The sequence below is a fragment of the Acinonyx jubatus genome, chromosome B3 (genome assembly GCF_027475565.1).
Source record: "Acinonyx jubatus isolate Ajub_Pintada_27869175 chromosome B3, VMU_Ajub_asm_v1.0, whole genome shotgun sequence".
NCBI classification, from domain to species: Eukaryota; Metazoa; Chordata; class Mammalia; order Carnivora; family Felidae; genus Acinonyx; species Acinonyx jubatus.
Window position 1 is genome coordinate 61,451,844 of NC_069386.1, and position 17,559 is coordinate 61,469,402.

At 44.4% G+C, this 17,559-nt stretch overlaps 1 protein-coding gene and 1 pseudogene across 3 annotated transcripts; one reads left to right on the top strand and one right to left on the bottom strand.

Annotated features, from left to right (window-relative positions):
* Nucleotides 1-3,321: 3,321 nt before the first annotated feature.
* KNSTRN (kinetochore localized astrin (SPAG5) binding protein) lies at nt 3,322-17,312 on the bottom strand. 3 transcript variants are annotated; one of them, XM_053224160.1, is made up of 9 exons: nt 16,933-17,312; nt 16,623-16,717; nt 13,374-13,503; nt 12,584-12,631; nt 10,826-10,931; nt 10,515-10,608; nt 7,463-7,524; nt 6,613-6,687; nt 3,322-5,889 (listed from the first exon to the last, which is right to left on the bottom strand). In XM_053224160.1, the coding sequence occupies exons 1-9, from the start codon at nt 17,295-17,297 to the stop codon at nt 5,758-5,760; spliced, it is 1,107 nt and encodes a 368-aa protein (XP_053080135.1). In that variant the 5' UTR covers nt 17,298-17,312; the 3' UTR covers nt 3,322-5,757. The 3 variants fall into 3 exon arrangements, with proteins under 3 accessions (XP_053080135.1, XP_026922741.2, XP_026922742.1); XM_027066940.2 differs by having other exon boundaries at nt 16,912-17,254; XM_027066941.2 differs by lacking the exons at nt 3,322-5,889; nt 6,613-6,687; nt 7,463-7,524 and adding an exon at nt 9,161-9,466 and having other exon boundaries at nt 16,912-17,303.
* On the top strand, nt 7,649-9,188 carry LOC106968542 (heterogeneous nuclear ribonucleoprotein A1-like; annotated as a pseudogene).
* Nucleotides 17,313-17,559: the final 247 nt, after the last annotated feature.

A 17,559-nucleotide genomic window follows, 5' to 3' on the forward strand; every position in this document is an offset into this window, starting at 1 on the left:
AAAATTTTTAATCTTTAAAACAACAACAACAACAACAAAAATGGGGTGCTGGGTGACCCAGTCAGTTAAGCATCCAACTTTGGCTCAGGTCATGATCTTGTGGTTGGTGGGTTTGAGCCCCGCGTTGGGCTCTATACTGTGACAGGTGGAGTCTGGAGCCTGCTTTGGGTTCTGCATCTCCCTCTCTCTCTGCTCCTCCCCTGCTCACACTGTCTTTCTCTCTCATTCAAAAATAAACATTAAAAACCATTATTTTCTAGTAATCTCCCCACCCAACACGGGGCTTGACCTCATAACCCAGAGACCAAGAGTCATGTGCTTTACCAACTGAGCCAGCCAGGTGTCCCAAATATAAAATCTTAAAAAAGAAAAGAAAAGAAAAGAAATTTGCCTGTGAACAGAAGATGGACAGTAGCCCGAAGGGATGAAAGTTGGGAGTGTCTATTGGAGAGGAAGTTGAATATCTGAGGGTTACAAAGGCATGGTAAAAGCGTGAACCAAGGATAGAGACTGAGAGCCAGCACTATAGTGGAAGTTGAGAACAAGATTAAGGGAATCATTTGAAGATAAATTTTGAACTTTGATATAATCTTTGTTAGGTTAGGTGTGGGAAATACAATCCAGCAAGACAGGTATTATCTCTATTGATAAGAGATGAGACTAAGACAATCAGAGAAAGACAGATACCATGTGTTTTCACTCATATGTGGATCTTGAAAAACTTAACAGACCATGGGGGAGGGGAAGGGGAAAAAAAGTTACAGAGAAGAAGGGAGGCAAATCATAAGAGACTCTTGGATACTGAGAACAAACTGAGGGTTGATGGGGGTGGGGAAGAGGGGAAAGTGGGTGATGGGCACTGAGAAGGGCACTTGTTGGGATGAGCACTGGGTGTCGTATGGAAACTAATTTGACAATAAATTATATTGAAAAAAAAAGAAACCTGAAAAAAATTTTTTAAAAAATTAAACTTAAAAAAAAAAAAAAAAAAGAAATGAGACTAAGAGAAGTAATTTGCAAAGACCACTTTTTAGTGCCTGGGCTGGGATTCCAACACATACCCATCTGGCTAGGGATGGGCTGTAAACTGAAGTTTTCACATCCTTATTTTATAAAGAATTCTTACTGTCACCCCTGCTGAAAACCTCTTAAGTATGTACATTTCTTCCCCCCACAATTTGTGCCATACATTAGAGTTGGCCCCTGAAGAACATGGGTTTGAAATTGCATGGGTCCACTTATATATTGATTTTCAACACAGTATGGTACTGTAAATGTATTTTCTATGACTTTCTTAATAACATTTTCTTTTCTCAAGCTTACCTTAAATATACAGTATTGATACATAAAACATACAAAATGGGTGTTGACCAACTATGTTATTGGTTAGGCCAAGAGGTTATTAATAAAGTTTTTGGGGAGTCAAAAGCTCTATGCAGATTTTCAAGGTGCCTGGCTAGCTCAGGTGGTAGGGCATGTGACTCTTGATCTCAAGCTTGTAAATTTGAGCCCCATGTTGGGCGTAGAGATTACTTAAAATAAATACATCTCACCTAATAAAAATTCTAACATTTTTTTAAAGTGATAATAGATTTTCAGCTGCACCCATGGGAGAGGGGTCAGTGTCCTTTACCTCTGCCTTGTTCAAGGGTCATCTGTAATTCGTGTAGCTTTCTTGTGTTTCAAATCTTCCCTTACACCTTTGCTGTCATGGCCCTAACACATTTCATTTCTGTTTTCCTGATGTCCTTGGCACTCCTGTCTCAATCTCGCCATCCATCTTTAACACCAATGCTGGATTCATTTTTCTAAAATAGTACGATGACTGCCTGCTGAAAATTTCTCAGGGATTCATTATTGCCTAGATCTGTGGTTTCCAGAATGTGAGCCAAGGTACCCATGGGCAGCAAACTCAGAGGGATACCATGGATATTTTAAGCTTTGGGGTGAATCACAGTGATACTTGACATCTATTAGAAAATATAGTTACTACTAGCTTGAAGTAGGTCAGTTTCAACATTAGGTCATTTAGGTTCCTTTCAATGTCAAACAGGGAAAGAAGGTGGTAGTGTCCAACTTGATTCCACGGTTTGAGAAGTTAAGCAGTGCCTAACGTTCTGGTGAGAGAAAAAGCTTTCTAAAAGCCTGAAACATAAGGAAAGACATTTTAGATTTATAAATCAGCATGTACATAAACTTCATATAAACCTTCATATAAGCCTGATTTATGGCCAACCAAGCATACATTGTACATCTGAAGCCCTAAAGGAAAAATATCTTGTTCTTAAGATATCAATTAATACTCCTACTCTCTGTGCTCCTTGACAGTAAACTCATTAAACTCATAAAATTCATGATTCATACCTGTATGTTAAGCTATTATCTTTTGAGCTTTTACAAAATGTAAAAAAAAATTTAACAACGCAAAAACTGTTCAATGTAAAAACTGTTCATTCTCTGGAGCACCTTCCCTGTGAAAAGCATGATGTCTGGGCAGCTGTTCTTACTTGGGCTCTAATAAAACTCCTTGCTTTTAGAGATTCTTAAAAGTTTGTTCATTTTGCACGGATGATTGCATTAGTGAGTAATTATAGTTAGTTAAAAATGAAACACAGGGCGCCTGGCTGGCTCAGTGGGAAGAGCAGGTGACTCTTGCTCCTGGAGTCACGAATTCAAGCCCCACATTGGGTGTAGAGATTGCTTAAGTAAATAAATAAATAACTAAAAAAAGCAATGAAATTTTTCTCTTAGATTTATGTACATTATTTTTTCAAATACCTACTAAATTGATGGATCTCACTACTTAAAATAGAACCATTAGGTATTTCTTCAGGTGTCATAAATATTACTAAGACACTAGGGAAAGTTTGGAAACTTCTAGCCTAGATGACAAAAATTCACCTCTTAGCCTGGCATTTAAGGATCTTCATGACTTCTACTAACACCATGTACGTCCCTGCCCCCACTATTCCCTGGCTCAAATCTTTCTCCAGTATTTGCTTGCTGTTTGACCTTGGGCAAACCAACCTAACTTCTCGGTGCCTATTTCCCTGGCTGTGAAAGGAGGTAATAGTGTTTACCTTGTGATGGTAATGAAGACTACCTAAGAAGTACGATAAGGAGGAACATGTAAAAACACCATGGATGGCATATTACAAGTGCTCACTTAAGTGTCAGACATAATCCCCTCTCATCTTGAACCCTCTGAACAAGCCTAGTTTCCCATACTCATTTCTCCAAGATTCATCTGGACATTTCATGACTCTTTCCCCCTGAAGTTCCAATGATACCCCCTCCCCAGGTTTAATTTGTTAGAGCAGCTCACAGACTCAGAGAAACATTTTATTTACTAGATGATTGGGTTACCACACAAGGCTGGAACTCAGGAACAGCCAGGCAGAAGAGATGCATAGGGCATAGGGCAAAGAGTGGGGAAAGGAAGTGAGGCTCCCATGGCCTAAGCTTGCTACTCTCCCCAGACCTCCACGTGTTCACCAACCTGGAAGGTCCTTAACTTTCTAGCTAGCCTCTCCAAATGTTACTCTTCCTTCAATCTTTGTTCTACCTCCTCCATCAAGCCTTCTTCCACCAAATTAGCCCAGGGTTAACTATTAGAGTACACAACTCTATCACACAACCCTGTTAGTAAAGTATTGCTGCTTGTTATTTAACTTACATGTCACCAGCACGTTGTCTTACCAAATAGATTACAAACATCTTTGAGGTTAAGAATGCCATGCTGTGTTAAAGTTTCCTATAGCATCCAGCAAAGTGGAGGGTACAGATCACTATTTGCTGAGTTAATATAACATATATGAATTCATCCAGGCTCCAGATCGGATTAAACACCCAGAACACCTCCACATGTACAAAAGGCAGATGGAGCAGAAGTTGGAGGGAACGGGCAAAGGCAAGAGTGCAGAAACGCCATTTGGGAGTGCAAAGAACAGTGAGGTGAAGGCCCCTTGGGAGCCCAAGCTACGAGTAAATGGGGTTTCTGTGCTGGGAAAGATGAGTAACAGCCACTGAGTTACATTCCTAGGTGTTAACTAGGGAGGCCCGACAAGGAGGTAAGGATCCCACAGCTGAGTTTCCCCTCCTCTCCTTCCAAGAAGTAGAACTTTTTTTTTTTTTGGCCAGAAATGCCAATTTCAAATTATTTGGATAAACAATCTTTTAAACTGTCAACATTTTGAAAATGGGTAGAATATTCAGTCCTTATCACTGGTGAGAATTATGTAACTGGATTTCCCCTTCATAATTTTTGGGACATAACCAACTGTGTGAATGTTTTTGTATGAAGGCAAAGAAATTTAGCCATCCCTGAAAGTTAGGGTGGAGGTGTTACTTGCTCTGATTGGGTGGCAGACTCAATGCTCAAGAGTAGATGGGAGTTTGGTGAAGAAATTGGGAGATGCAGGAAAAAAATGGAAGATAGCCGGGAGGCGTGGGCGGCTCAGTTGGTTAGTGTTCGGCTTCATTCAGGTCATGATCTCATGGTTCATGGGTTCAAGCCCCACATAGGACTCTGTGCTAACAGCTCAGAGCCTGGAGCCTGCTTCAATTCTTGCTCTCCCTCTCTCTGTCTGTCCCTCCCCTACTCACGCTCTATCTCAAAAATGAAATTAACATTAAAAAAAAGTAAATACACGTTAAAAAAAAAAAAAAAGGAAGACAGCCAAAGCCAAAGTCTGCCTCGATCAACTAAGAAATGAAAATAGCTGTGCCTTTAGTAAACCAGCAGGGAAGCCTGCCACGGACTTCAGCTGACTAAGGATCCACGGGGCCAGGTCCAGGACTGGCTGTGCAAACAGCAGTCCGTGACCGTGCTTAAGAATATAGGGAAGACACAGGCAGCTAGTGACACATGCCTGGTGGATGGAGTCTGGCACCCACTGCTCTAAAAGGGCACACCCGCAGAAGGCTACTGCTCCTGGAAGACGGCAGGGCTAGCCACAGGGCACTTAAGTAGAAGAAAAATATTCTGGGTTAAATCAGTGTCTTGACTGTGTTAACTAGATTAGCTCAAGAGAGTTCAGTGGACACACTTAAGTTAAAAGGCTATTTCCATTTCTCAGTGTGTAGTCCGGACAGTTATAGAATTATTTATTTTAAAAGTAGCACTTCGTAAAAATCACCAAAACCAAACCCAAAAAACGGAAGTGATTTAGATTAAAAGCTCCAAGGTGTACGGTTTCAGGTAGGTGTTATTGCTATCTATACCTTCACCCCCATTTATTAAGCCATCTTAAGTAACTTCAAGTTCATTGATTTACAATGAGGTATAGAGCCCAACCGGGATGAGACAGAATGTGTTCCAAGTTAGAAAGTCTAGCATGGCTTCTCAGTGATGTCTCCTGTGGAGCATCTGTGCTCCGCTGTACAATTAAGGCTTTCTTCCTACACATCTGAATGTTACCTTTGGGATCCTCTGACTATGACTGATTTGGTCTGATTCTAATGGCTTGCCGCTTTGTTGCGTAGAAGGTTGATCCAAGCTTCCAGGCACCCCCTCTTCGTAGGCCTCAGTTATGTGCATGTGAGGTTCAGGAGAGCCGACCAATCTGAAAGGCTGGGAACACTTGTTTAAGGAGGAACCGCCATTCCGGCATCAACTGTCCTTAATCCTACTGCAGAAACTGTTTTCATTCTGGGGATGGTGAGTCCTAGAAGGTCATGGCCAAGAAGCAGATGTCCTAAGTGGCTTCCTCTGAGAGTTTAACCCCAAGAGGGAGCCGGCTGGTCACTTGCTTTTTATCACATTTCCAATAGCTGCTCCATTTCCTCAAGGGCTGCTGTAAAATCATGCACTTGACTGTTACATAATGTCTGCTGCTCTAGGAACCGGGCCCGCTCTTCTTCTTTCATCTTCAACTTTACTTTTAAGGCCTGCATGGAAAGACATTCAAAAAGAAACAAACAAAACAAACACCCACAAAACTTTGATTCACATGGGAGACAATACCATCTCAGGACATGATACTTCTCTTCCATTGAGGAAGACCATTAGAATACTGACAGACATTGTATTTTCTACCTTAAATTTGTACATCTGTGCTCATTTTAGGGATGGTCTCTCTCCTATATCTAAAGTGGAGCCACGAAATCCTCTAGGTTCCAGTGTACTATCCCATGATTCTTCCAACCAATCCAAAGAAGTCCAGACCCAAGAATCTGGGTTTCCTATTCCAGGTTTCCTTGAGATAACCAAGTTTCCAGAGCACAGTTTGCACAGGCCCACCTCTTACTTTGAGCCATCTAGTGTTTGCACATCGCCTCAAGCCCTGTAGCTGTGAACATTTCTGCGTCTTTAGAAGAGAAAATTGGTTGAAAAAAAGTGGTGAAAACAAATGAAGTCTCAGAATTTCGTTAAGAGTAACACATCAATGTTGGTTTTTTAATGTTGATAAATGTACTATAATAATATATGGTGTTAACATTAAGGGAATGGAATTCTCTGTATTATCTTTGCAACTCTTCGGTAAATCCATTATCATTAAAAAGTGGTTTGTTAAAGATAAATAAATAGGTAAATAAGAAAGAGTCCTCCACAGATCCACCTACTGTGGTAGGAAATGGTAATCCTGACTCAGGGTGACATCTGTCTCTCACCTGTAACTCCTCCATCTGTTTTTTGGCTGTTTCATTAAAAAGCTTCAGCTCATCTTGCAAAGTTTCCAGTAGCAACTAAAAGGAAAGTACAGTGTGATAACAAATCTTTATTGATAGGTGAAAACTTGCTTTATATAAACTAATCTCTTTATATAAAATGAAAGTTGGCTAGATGATTGCTAACAAGCCTTCCCTTAGCTCAGTCATCTATTGAGTGCCCCACTTGTGGCAGGCTCTCTAGTGGGCACCCCGGAGGAACTCCCACAGGATGGACAGATCACCCCACTTCCAGGTGCTCTATGTTACACAGCCAATGGGGTCAAAACACAGTAGCCACCGGAGAGGTGACTACTAGCCTGTGGGACTGGAGGAAGTCTTCCATCTCGAGTATTCTATTATTCTAATATGACCACTGATCTTCCTGGTGAAGAAGTCAGAGAAGCTCAAAAGACTTAACCCTGAACAACTACCTTCCTACTTTGCGAGAGAACCAAAGAGAAGCCGAATTTAATTCAGGCTGCACCTTTCCATCATACAGTTCTCAGTAAATGGGTAAGGGGAGAAATTTGGTAAAGTGGAGAACAGAGAAACCAGAAAGTTCTCTCTACAGGTTCATCCTATTATGTGTCTCAAAGTAGCATATTTTCAACTCAGACCCACTCATATCTGTAAGCACAAAATTGCCTTCCAGTAAAATATGCTTTTCGAGTACCTATCCACGGCTCTCTTCCACTATCATGGAAAACAAAGGCTGCTTCCTCGGGTTTGCTGGGCACATGGCAGAGACTTTCTTAGCTGTGCAGAGACCCGTGGTCCCTTGGCCCCCAAATACTCACACCCATGCCCTCACCATAGAGTCCGTGTGATCTGTGGTGGCTTCTTGCCGTGACGCCAGGGTCTCACTGCCTAAAACTGATACAAACAACAGAGTCAGCTTGCTTAGGGAACTGCACCTTAAACAGAAATAAAAACCCCTCCACGGACAAGTATAGGAATACTCATGAGGGAAACTTCTCTGAGTGTCTGGTCCCTGACTGTCTCCTGAGTTTTCACCTTGGCAGGGTCACCTACACCCACCCTCCGAGCTTTATTTTACCTCCCTCTGTTCTAGTTTTGGATATGGTCAAAAGTTTAATCTGCTTTCTCTTCAGCTCAGCAGAAAATCTGTCTAGAGAAAATGCAAAGGTTGTATTTTTCTGTTTCATTGACAATACAAAAAACTATTTTTAAAAGCTTTTCAGGCTTTCTGCCTGTAGATGCTGCCTTTAAGCATCCTTAAAGTCTCCCCTCCCACCGCTGTCATGTCTAAGTCAGAGTATCCCAAAGAGCCTAAAAAGCCACAGAAGGTTTTCATCAGAGGTTTGAGCTTTGAGACAATGGATGAGTCTGAGGAGCCATTCTGAGCAATGGGGAATGCTCACGGACTGTGTGGCAATGACAGACCCAAACACCAAGCACTCCAGAGGCTTTGGGTTTGTCACGTAGGCCACTGTGGAAGAGACAGATGCAGCCATGACTGCAAGGCCACACAAGGTGGATGGAAGAGTAGTAGAACCAAAGAGGGCTATCTCGAGAGAAGCTTCTCAAACACCTGGTCCCCACTTAACTGTGAAAAAGATTTTTGTCGGTGGCATTAAAGAAGACACTGAAGAACATCATCTAAGAGATTATTTTGAACAGTACGGAAAAACTGAAGTGATTGAAATCATGACTGGCCGAGGCAGTGGCAAAAAGAGAGGCTTTGCTTTTGTAACATTTGATGACCATGACCCTGTAGACAAGACAGTCATTCAAAATATACTATACTGTGAATGGCCACAACCGTAAAGTAAGGAAAGTTTCATCTAAGTAAGAGATGGCTAGTGCTTCCTCCAGCCAAAGAGGTCGAAGTGGTTCTGGAAACTTCGGTGGTGGTCGTGGAGGTGTTTTTGGTGGGAATGACAACTTTGGCCGTGGAGGAAACTTCAGTGGGTGAGGTGGCTTTGGTGGCAGTCGAGGTGATGGCGGATGGTGGCAGTGGGGATGGCTATAACGGATTTGGTATCGATGGAAGCAACTTTGGAGGTGGCGGAAGCTATAATGATTTTGGCAATTACAACAGTCAGTCTTCAAATTCTGGAGGCAGAAGTTCTGGCCCCTATGGTGGTGGAGGCCAATACTTTGCCAAACCACAAAACCAAAGTGGCTATGATGGTTCCGGCAACAGCAGTAGCTATGGCAGTGGCAGAAGGTTTTAATTACTGCCAGGGAACAAAGCTTAGCAGAAGGGGAGAGCCACAGAAATGACAGGGAAGCTACAGGTTACAACAGATTTGTGAACTCAGCCAAGCACAGTGGTGGCAGGGCCTAGCTGCTACAAAGAAGACATTTATTAGACAATACTCGTGTGTATGGACAAAAACTCGAGGATTGTATTTGTGACTAATTGTTTAACATAGGTGATTTTAGTTTTTGTTCTGTGGAAAGTGTAAAGCATTCCAACAAAGGGTTTTAATGTAGATTTTTTTTTTGCACCCATGCTGTTGATTGCTAAATGTAATAGTCTGATCACGACGTTGAATAAATGTGTCTTTTTTTTTTAAAAAAAAATCTTTTCAGGCTTAATAAATTATTATTTTCGGTAAAAGTAGTACATATATATCACAAATTAAAATTATACAAAAACATATATGGTGACTATAAAGAATATATACTAAAATGCACAGGTTAATCAGCAGCATTCAAAGCCAGTGTCCCTGAATTCAAAGAAGCCTGGGCCCCTTTACCTGGTATTCTCAGGCTCCTCAACTCAGTATGAGTACAATCTTTCGGCAATTCCTTTTTCTATGCCCCTCTTTGCTATAGACTCTGCTTTCTAGGGACAGGGTCAGAATAGAAATCACATTTAAGGGGCACCCGGGTGGTTCAGTGGATTAAGTGTCCAACTTCAGCTCAGGTCATGATCTCACAGTTCTTGAGTTCGAGCCCCACGTCAGGCTCTGTGCTGACTGCTCACAGCCTGGCTCTTGCTTGGGGTTCTGTGTCTCCCTCTCTCTCTGCCCCTCCCCCACTCATGTGCTGTCTGCCTGTCTTTCTCTCTTTCGAAAATAAATATTAAAAAAAAAAAAGTCACATTTAACTATTGTGATTCTGCTGATCAGCCAGGTTTAGGAACTCTTGAAATAGTGTCACCTCTATCTTTTCCCATCTGGGAAATTTACCCTGTTTGCTATCTGCCTTGAAAGAAATGTGGGGCACCTGGGTGGCTCAGCTGGTTAGCATCCGACTTCAGCTCAGGTCATGATCTCTCATGTTCGTGAGTTCAAGCCCACGTCGGGCTCTGTGCTGACAGCTCAGAGCCTAGAGCCTAATTTGGATTCTGTGTCTCCCCCTCTCTCTGCCCCTCACCTACTTGAGCTGTGTGTGTGTTTCTCTCTCAAAAATAAACATAAAAAAAAAGTTTTTAAATTAAAAAAAAGAAAGAAATGAAATATTTCTGATCTATTTGCAAGGTCATACTTGTTAGCATCAAATGAATGGCACAAAGTGTTCAGATAAGAGATAATCCTCTCTTTACAACTATCTGAAATTCTGTTGGTTTAAGTCAACATCACAAGGGAACAAAGGAAAGCTCCTCCAGGGGTGCCTGGCTGGCTCAGTCGGTAGAGGATATGACTCTTGATGTCTGGGTTATAAGCTCAAGCCACACATTGGGTGTAGAGATGACTTAAAAACAAAAAGAAAAAAAATCTTTAAAAAAAAGAAAGAAAAACTCCTCCAAATCTTCACGGTTTTGCTAAGCAACCCCTGCACTAAATGGACCAGCTGATGCCATGCCGAACTCCTGACAGCCAGTCCACAATCAGACCAGGAGGCGGCAGGTGCACTGACTCCTCTGAAGGCAACTGTGTACCGTCTCTTACCTGGGTTGAGGCCCTTGCTCTCCAAAATTGCCAAACAGTTATCCTGAAACTTCTCCAGCAGCTCCACCTTTTGGGTCAGGTCCTTCAGTTCTCCCTATCGGGGTGCCATGCAGACAGATGAGGCCTGTTCCACTCTGCGGGGGTGGTTTTGCTGCCCTTACTCTTGGACAGCCACAGCCCAAGCCCGGTGTCTTCCCCTTCTGCCCTTGGGCACCTGGGCATCGCAAGCTTGTTCCCACCCAAGGGGCCGTCCCTCGGGATTCCATGCATTCCCCAGTGCAGTGATGACAGAGGTCTGGTGGGTCTCTCACCTGAGTTTCAGTCAACTTCTGGTGCAGCTGCTTGTTGACGGCCTCTAAGAGCTGGTTCTTATCCTTGAGCTCTTCCTCTGATTTCTGCTTGCTCAGTGGCTTGTAGCTGTAATGATAATTGTGCTTGTATGAAGCAGTGGAGGGGTTAAAATGGGTTACAGGGTCACACAAACAGGAGTTCGAATCTTGGCTGCATTATCTAATAGTTTATGACCTTCAGTAAGCTACATAACCTCTCTGAGGCTTGGTTTCCTCATTTCTAGAATTAGGGTAATACCCACATCTCATAACATTATTGTGAAAAATGAGAGAGAATACATGTAATAATTCTTAGCACAGCTACAGATACACAGTAAATACCTAATAAATATTAGCCATTATGATCAATATTAACCTCTCTTTCCGATGCCCTCAGAGTCCTTCTTGAATAGTATTTTATCTTCGTAATTTTTTTAAGGTTTTATTATTTACTTTTTTTTTTTGGTTGTTTATTTTGAGAGAGACAGAGAGAGAGCATGGGGGAGGGGCAGAGAGAAGGAGACAGAGAATCCCAAGCAGGCTCCACGCCATCAGCACGGAGCCCAACATTGGGCTTGATCTCAGAACCATGAGATCATGACCTAAGCCAAAATCAAGAGTCACGCCCAACCGATTGAGCCACCCAGGCTTCCCTGTACTTTTTAGAGAGAGAGAGCACAAGTGGGGGAGAAGGGCAGAGGGTGAGACAGAGAGAATCCTGAGCAGGCTCCACAGTCAGCACAGAGCCCAACGTGGGGCTTGATCCCATGACCCCGGGATCATGACTTCAGCCAAAATCAAGAGTCGGATGCTCAGCCGACTGAGCCACCCAGGTGCCCTAAAGATTTTATTTTATTTTATTTTTTTCAACGTTTATTTATTTTTGGGACAGAGAGAGACAGAGCATGAACTGGGGAGGGGCAGAGAGAGAGGGACACACAGAATCGGAAACAGGCTCCAGGCTCTGAGCCATCAGCCCAGAGCCCGACGCGGGGCTCGAACTGAACTCCCGGACCGCGAGATCGTGACCTGGCTGAAGTCGGACGCTTAACCGACTGCGCCACCCAGGCGCCCCTAAAGATTTTATTTTTAAGTAATCTCTACACCCAACGTGGGGCTCGAACTCAAAGCCCTGAGATCAAGAGTCGCATTGTTCTACTGACTAAGCTGGCCATGTGCTCCTATCTTCAGAACTTTTAAGACATGCCCAAATCTATTATAGATTTGGAATTAGAACCTATTTGGAATTAGATTTGGAATCAGAACCTACGTCTACAAACTTTCCAGCTTGCACTATTTCCGTCTTCAGGACTGCAAAACATCCAAGCTAGCCTCAAACAGAGAGATGGATCCTTCCCCAGGATTCTACCACCACCACCATCACCTCCATCTCAAAGTCACTAACCACATGCAGTGCCTCCTATCCTGAAGGCTCACGCCTTCAATAGGAGCCATCAATAGGAGATGGGCTATCTAGCTGGGTTTGATTTCCAATTAGCAGTGGTCCTGGCATGGAGCCCAGAAAGCTCGTCTGGTTCTCAAGATGGTAGCATCACGGATCCTTGCCCTGACAGTGGTTCTCAAACTTGGCTGTGCTTCATCCCTGAAAATTCCACTCAACTTTCTGGGATGGCACCCAGACTATAACACATTACAAGAACCCATGAGCGATTCTGAGGTACGCGACTGAGATCCGCCACCCCAAAATAGTGGCCAGCTTTCATTTACCCCGATGCTCACCTTTTTCTGATGTTCCTCCTAAAGGCAGTGTCTGCAGCTTTCACCTGCCTAGAGGAGCAAAAACAAAGAAACCGGGATGTTAACTAGTCTCATTGTGGTGATCATTTTGCAACATACACAAATACCTAATCATTATATTGTACACCTGAAACTAATATAATGTGTGTTAATAACATACCTCAATTAAAAAAGGAAACAACAGAGAAATCAGAGACTTGTGGCATTGTTACGTGTGTGGTGAACAAGGCAGAACAAAGAGCTTGGTTTTCTGAGGAAAGAACCAGAGATTCCATAGAATGCCAACAGCAGCCGCTTGAGAAGCTCTGAGGGTCCTTGCACTTTTGTCTCAGCCCAGACTATTAATAGGGAATGGGCTCCTCTCCTGACCACCTCGACCACCCGACAGACCTGCTGCTGCTCAAAACGGTGTAATTATCTCATGTCAACCTTGCTTCTATGGGAACTGAGAAGAGGGAGGTGCACACACTTCCCTGGGCTGGACTGTGCTCAGACCAGCAACCTAAGCTAGCAAGCAGCCCCACCCACTCCGACCACCACTTAGGGCTATTGTTTGGCCACAGTACTGCTGTCTGCACACTCAGAGCAAGTGGTGAGAGAGGAAAGAGTACCTCTTATCTTAACCCTTGCTGGGCCTCTTCAGAACTGATCGACTGCTTTGGGTCACTGACTCCCACTGCCCTGTGCTCTCAAAAACCCTACTTTCTAAATCTTGATGCTGAGTAATTTCTAGCAAGAGGTTCTCACTGGATACCAATGCTCTGACTCTCACCCGTTCTCTCGTTTTGGTTTGATGATTTTTGTAACATCGTTCTCTGCACCTCCTGAATGAAGCCTGGAAACATCCACTTCTTTGGACTTCACTGGTAAGAGGCTCTTAGAAGGGGCTCGAGTTTGTGTGTCTGCAAAGGAAAGCAAGCGGGTGAAGACTCAAGCACCGTGACCCAATAGCTGCGACTCTATAACAAACGGTTCTGTTCCAGGTCGTCGGACACTTGGATTTTCATTCTGGCCAACCACAACTCGTGGAGATCAATTCAGAAGAATAAGAGTTCGAGAATAATTGGGGATGGAAACTAAAACTCTTCGAATGTGACAGTGCAATGTGTTTGAGGACAGCCAAAAGCTTGATGGTGCAGCAAAGTGAACAGCCAGAGGGCACAGATGTGAAAGTGGAGGCTGATACAAGCAAAGAGCCAAATGCTAGCCAGTGTGGCCGTCAGCAGGGCAAAACACAGCTGAATCCTTCATCCGTCTCCAGTGGAATTGAACCACCTTGTTAAGCTCCTAAGCATTCAGTTTGCTCTCCCAAGGCTACACTCAAGCTGCTATGAGGTTCTCTTTGAACTGCCACACACTTGTTTTGACCAGTCTCCCTAAATACTCTGAGACGTCTTTGTGTCCCTAGCACCTAGAGAGTATCCGGCATATTAACAGGGGTTTGGTACCCACTAGCTGAACATATAGAACACTTCAGAACTTCACACTTGACGATATTTCACACACCATTTCTGAATGATTTCCTCTAGTCTTCTCCCCCACCCCCCTGCCCTTTTTTTTTTTTTAACTTCTTAATGTTTATTTATTGTTGAGAGAGGGAGGGAGGGAGCAAGCATGTGCAAGAGGGGGGCAGGGGGCAGAGAGAGAGGGAGACACAGAATCCTAAGCAGACTCCAGGCTCCGAGCTGTCAGCACACAGCACAGAGCCTGACACGGGGCTCGACTCATGAATCGTGAGATCATGTCTTGAGCTAAAAGTTGGGCGCTTAACCCACTGAGCCACCCAGGTGCCCCTTCTTTCCCCTTTTCATGATGATTGCCTTTACTTCAGCCCTTTTGTTTATTCATTAAGTGAATTCATTAGTTGACATTCTGTTCTTATCTTGCTAGGGTACTGCCAGATAACCTGAGAAGTGGCCCTGCCATGACATGCTTCTGCCCCAGAGAGGAGCATTTCCCCCTAGTCCCTATGCCAGCCTTCCACCACACAGTCTTTTTACCATTTATAGACCACAGCAAGTTCAAGTAACATGTTCTGGAGTTACACGCTGCCTCACCACCTCTCCCCCTACGGATTTTCTAATTTAAACCAACTTTCACTTTGCTCAGTGTAAAATGGCTCCTTCAGCTTGACCTAAATTAAGGGCTGTAACAAATCAAGTTGAAGAAACGAGGTACAAAGCACTGGATCACAGGCATTAGGAAACTGGCATCTGTATTTGACACAGATTTTGTTGTGATGACTTTAGCTGCACAATAGTTTGGAATAAATATGATTTCTCAGGCTGACAAATGATTTCATTTATAGGTACACTCACTGGGCACTTATACCCTATATTCCATTCTCGTGCCCACAAAGCAAAGATTAAAATGGTTCTTTTTGAGACTCTTAAAAACTGAGAACAAACTGAGGGCTGATGGGGGGTGGGAGGGAGGGGAGGGTGGGTGATGGGTATTGAGGAGGGCACCTTTTGGGATGAGCACTGGGTGTTGTATGGAAACCAATTTGACGATAAACTTCATATGTTGAAAAAAAATGGTTCTTTTTGAAGTCTCTGAAGTATGCATGTTTTTATTTATTTATTTTTATTTATTTTTTAAAGTAGGTTCCATGCCCAATGTGGGGCTTGAACTCAGAACTGAGCTCAAGAGTCACATGCTTTACCAAGTAAGCCAGCCAGGTGCCCCAGGTCTTTGTCTGAAGTAAAAGGTAATCCTGGGGGAACATCCTATTTCAGGTATGAAGTTCTACACGGTAACAAATATATCCCATGAGAAAGGGTCTTAATAGTAAACTGATCAAAATTAACACTCTTCGTTGACTGGAAGCAGATCCAAATAATCCGTACTTGCTAGAACCTAAGGGCTGCATTGTAGGAAAAATTTAGCAGGATTTAACAAAGACTGTCTTCTTGAAATGAGAGGTGCTAAGGAGGAGAACTGGGTGGCTGGTGTCAAGGAAGGGAGACTCGTTCTTCACCGCAGATTGTTTTCTAACTTTGGATTTTTAACATGTGTATGTTACCTAGTTGGAAAACTAAAACTTAGAAACGAGTCGATGCCCAAAATCAAAACAAAAAACCTAGGAGATCGCCTTAAAACGTTAAACTGTTTCGGTCATATATGATCATAAAGCTGGGACAGGGACAGAAAACTGAGATGAAAACTCCCAACTTGTCTGGGGAGAGCCCGTCATTTTCCACCCAAGGATGGTCACTGTTCTCCAAGGGAAAGGCAGGGTAAAGGGGCCAGGCTCCAGCTCCCCCAGAGACTCCTAGTCCTGCTGAAGCCAGATTACCATTTAGGTGTTCTGAGGCCACATGAGACAAACAAAAACAACCTTTAAGCCTTTGGAGACAAGCTTGTTTATCTCACAGATCAATCCTGTTACTGTTCACCCACCAGTGGCAGTCTCCTGGAAAGGAGTCTTAATAAAGCTGTTTCCAAATCTCCCACAACAGATTCTGATGTTTGAAGTCTATTATATGCTACGCTCTCCAGATTACGCAGCTGGACAACTGCAGATTGTAGGAGATGACTTCCAACCACAAGCCCAGTAACACAAAGCAGGATGTCAAAGGAATCAAAAATTGTTTTTAATCCTATCGCTTCTCCCAAGGTTGTGGAAAACTCCAGCTAGGCCTGGCCCCTCTCTCTCATTTCACCCAACAAACACTGAGAACATACTACATAAGAGACACTGTGCAGTTACAAATGTGAACTAGACGTGGGTGAACCCCAGGGCCTCTAAGAATCACTCTCCTCTCTTCTCCCAGGTAACAAATCCGGTCCAGCCAGATAGCCCAACTCTGGAAACAAAACGAGCAATTGCTTAACAAGAGATTCCTAGCTTGAGGAAATAATATTGTGCAACAATCAGCAATTTAGCCAGGTTTCGGGGGAGTTAGCAGGTTGTCAGAGCCAATGGAATGCCCTTCCCCTTTCCAAGCCGCCGATCTAAGCCCTCATACTCCTAGGCTAGACCTCCTCCGCGAGTTCGCAGGGCGGCGTTGATACCCACCTGCCGGCAGGCCGCCGCTCTGCACAGCGGGGGGCTGCAGGGTGTACACTGTCTTAACCACGCTGGTCATCGTAACGAGGCGGCAAGGCTGGGCCCTGGAAGGTGCGAATCGAATGTTAGCCTGCGGTGGGCCAGGGGGCCCAAGCAGGTGGAAGGCCCCGGGAGAGGGCGACCTGGCCTGTCCGGGCCCGGGGAAGAAGTCGGGAGAAAGAAAATTCTCCATTCCCAGTCCATCCATCCCGCCCGCCTCCGACATCCAGCCCCGTCTCTCGCCCCGGGACAACCGAACCCAGGCGCCTGTAGCTCCTGCTCGCAGCCCTCGTCGCTCTGGTTCAAAAGCTGCTCCGCAGTAACTGCCGCACCAGCAACCCGGTCTGCCGCCTGGCTTTCAAATGGAAACTTCCGGTGGCCGGGCGGGAGGGCGTGCGGTGTGCTCCCTGTAGGCGGCCATGTTGTACGTCTATCTGTGCCCTGGGCCACGCCTTTGGGGGCTGCCATGCTGTACGGCAGGTCAGAAGAATGGCCGGAGCCTGGGCTCCTAGGCTTTGGGTGTTGGAGCCCCCAGGTCTGGGCAGGGGAGGGAAGTGGTGCACTCTGCGAGCCTGGAAGGAGCAATGAGCTGTGGGCGTCATATTCCTGGCTTGAGACGCAAATGCGGTCACGTTTAGAGTCCATGTCACAATCCTTCTCTTTATTTGGTCCATGATTGTTAGGGAGATTGCATGCTGATTGGCGACAGCGCAGGGCACTTGGATAGGCAGAGAGTGGTGAGTGGTAGGTGACGTTTAAAGAGAATCTGTGGACAGAAATACCTCAGGCACTTGCCCTCAGTCCTAACTTTAATAACACATGGAGATTCCCCCCCGCCCCCGTTTTTAAAAAAGGTAAGCTCTACCCCCAACCTGGGGCTTGAACTCATGACCCTGAGATCAAGAGT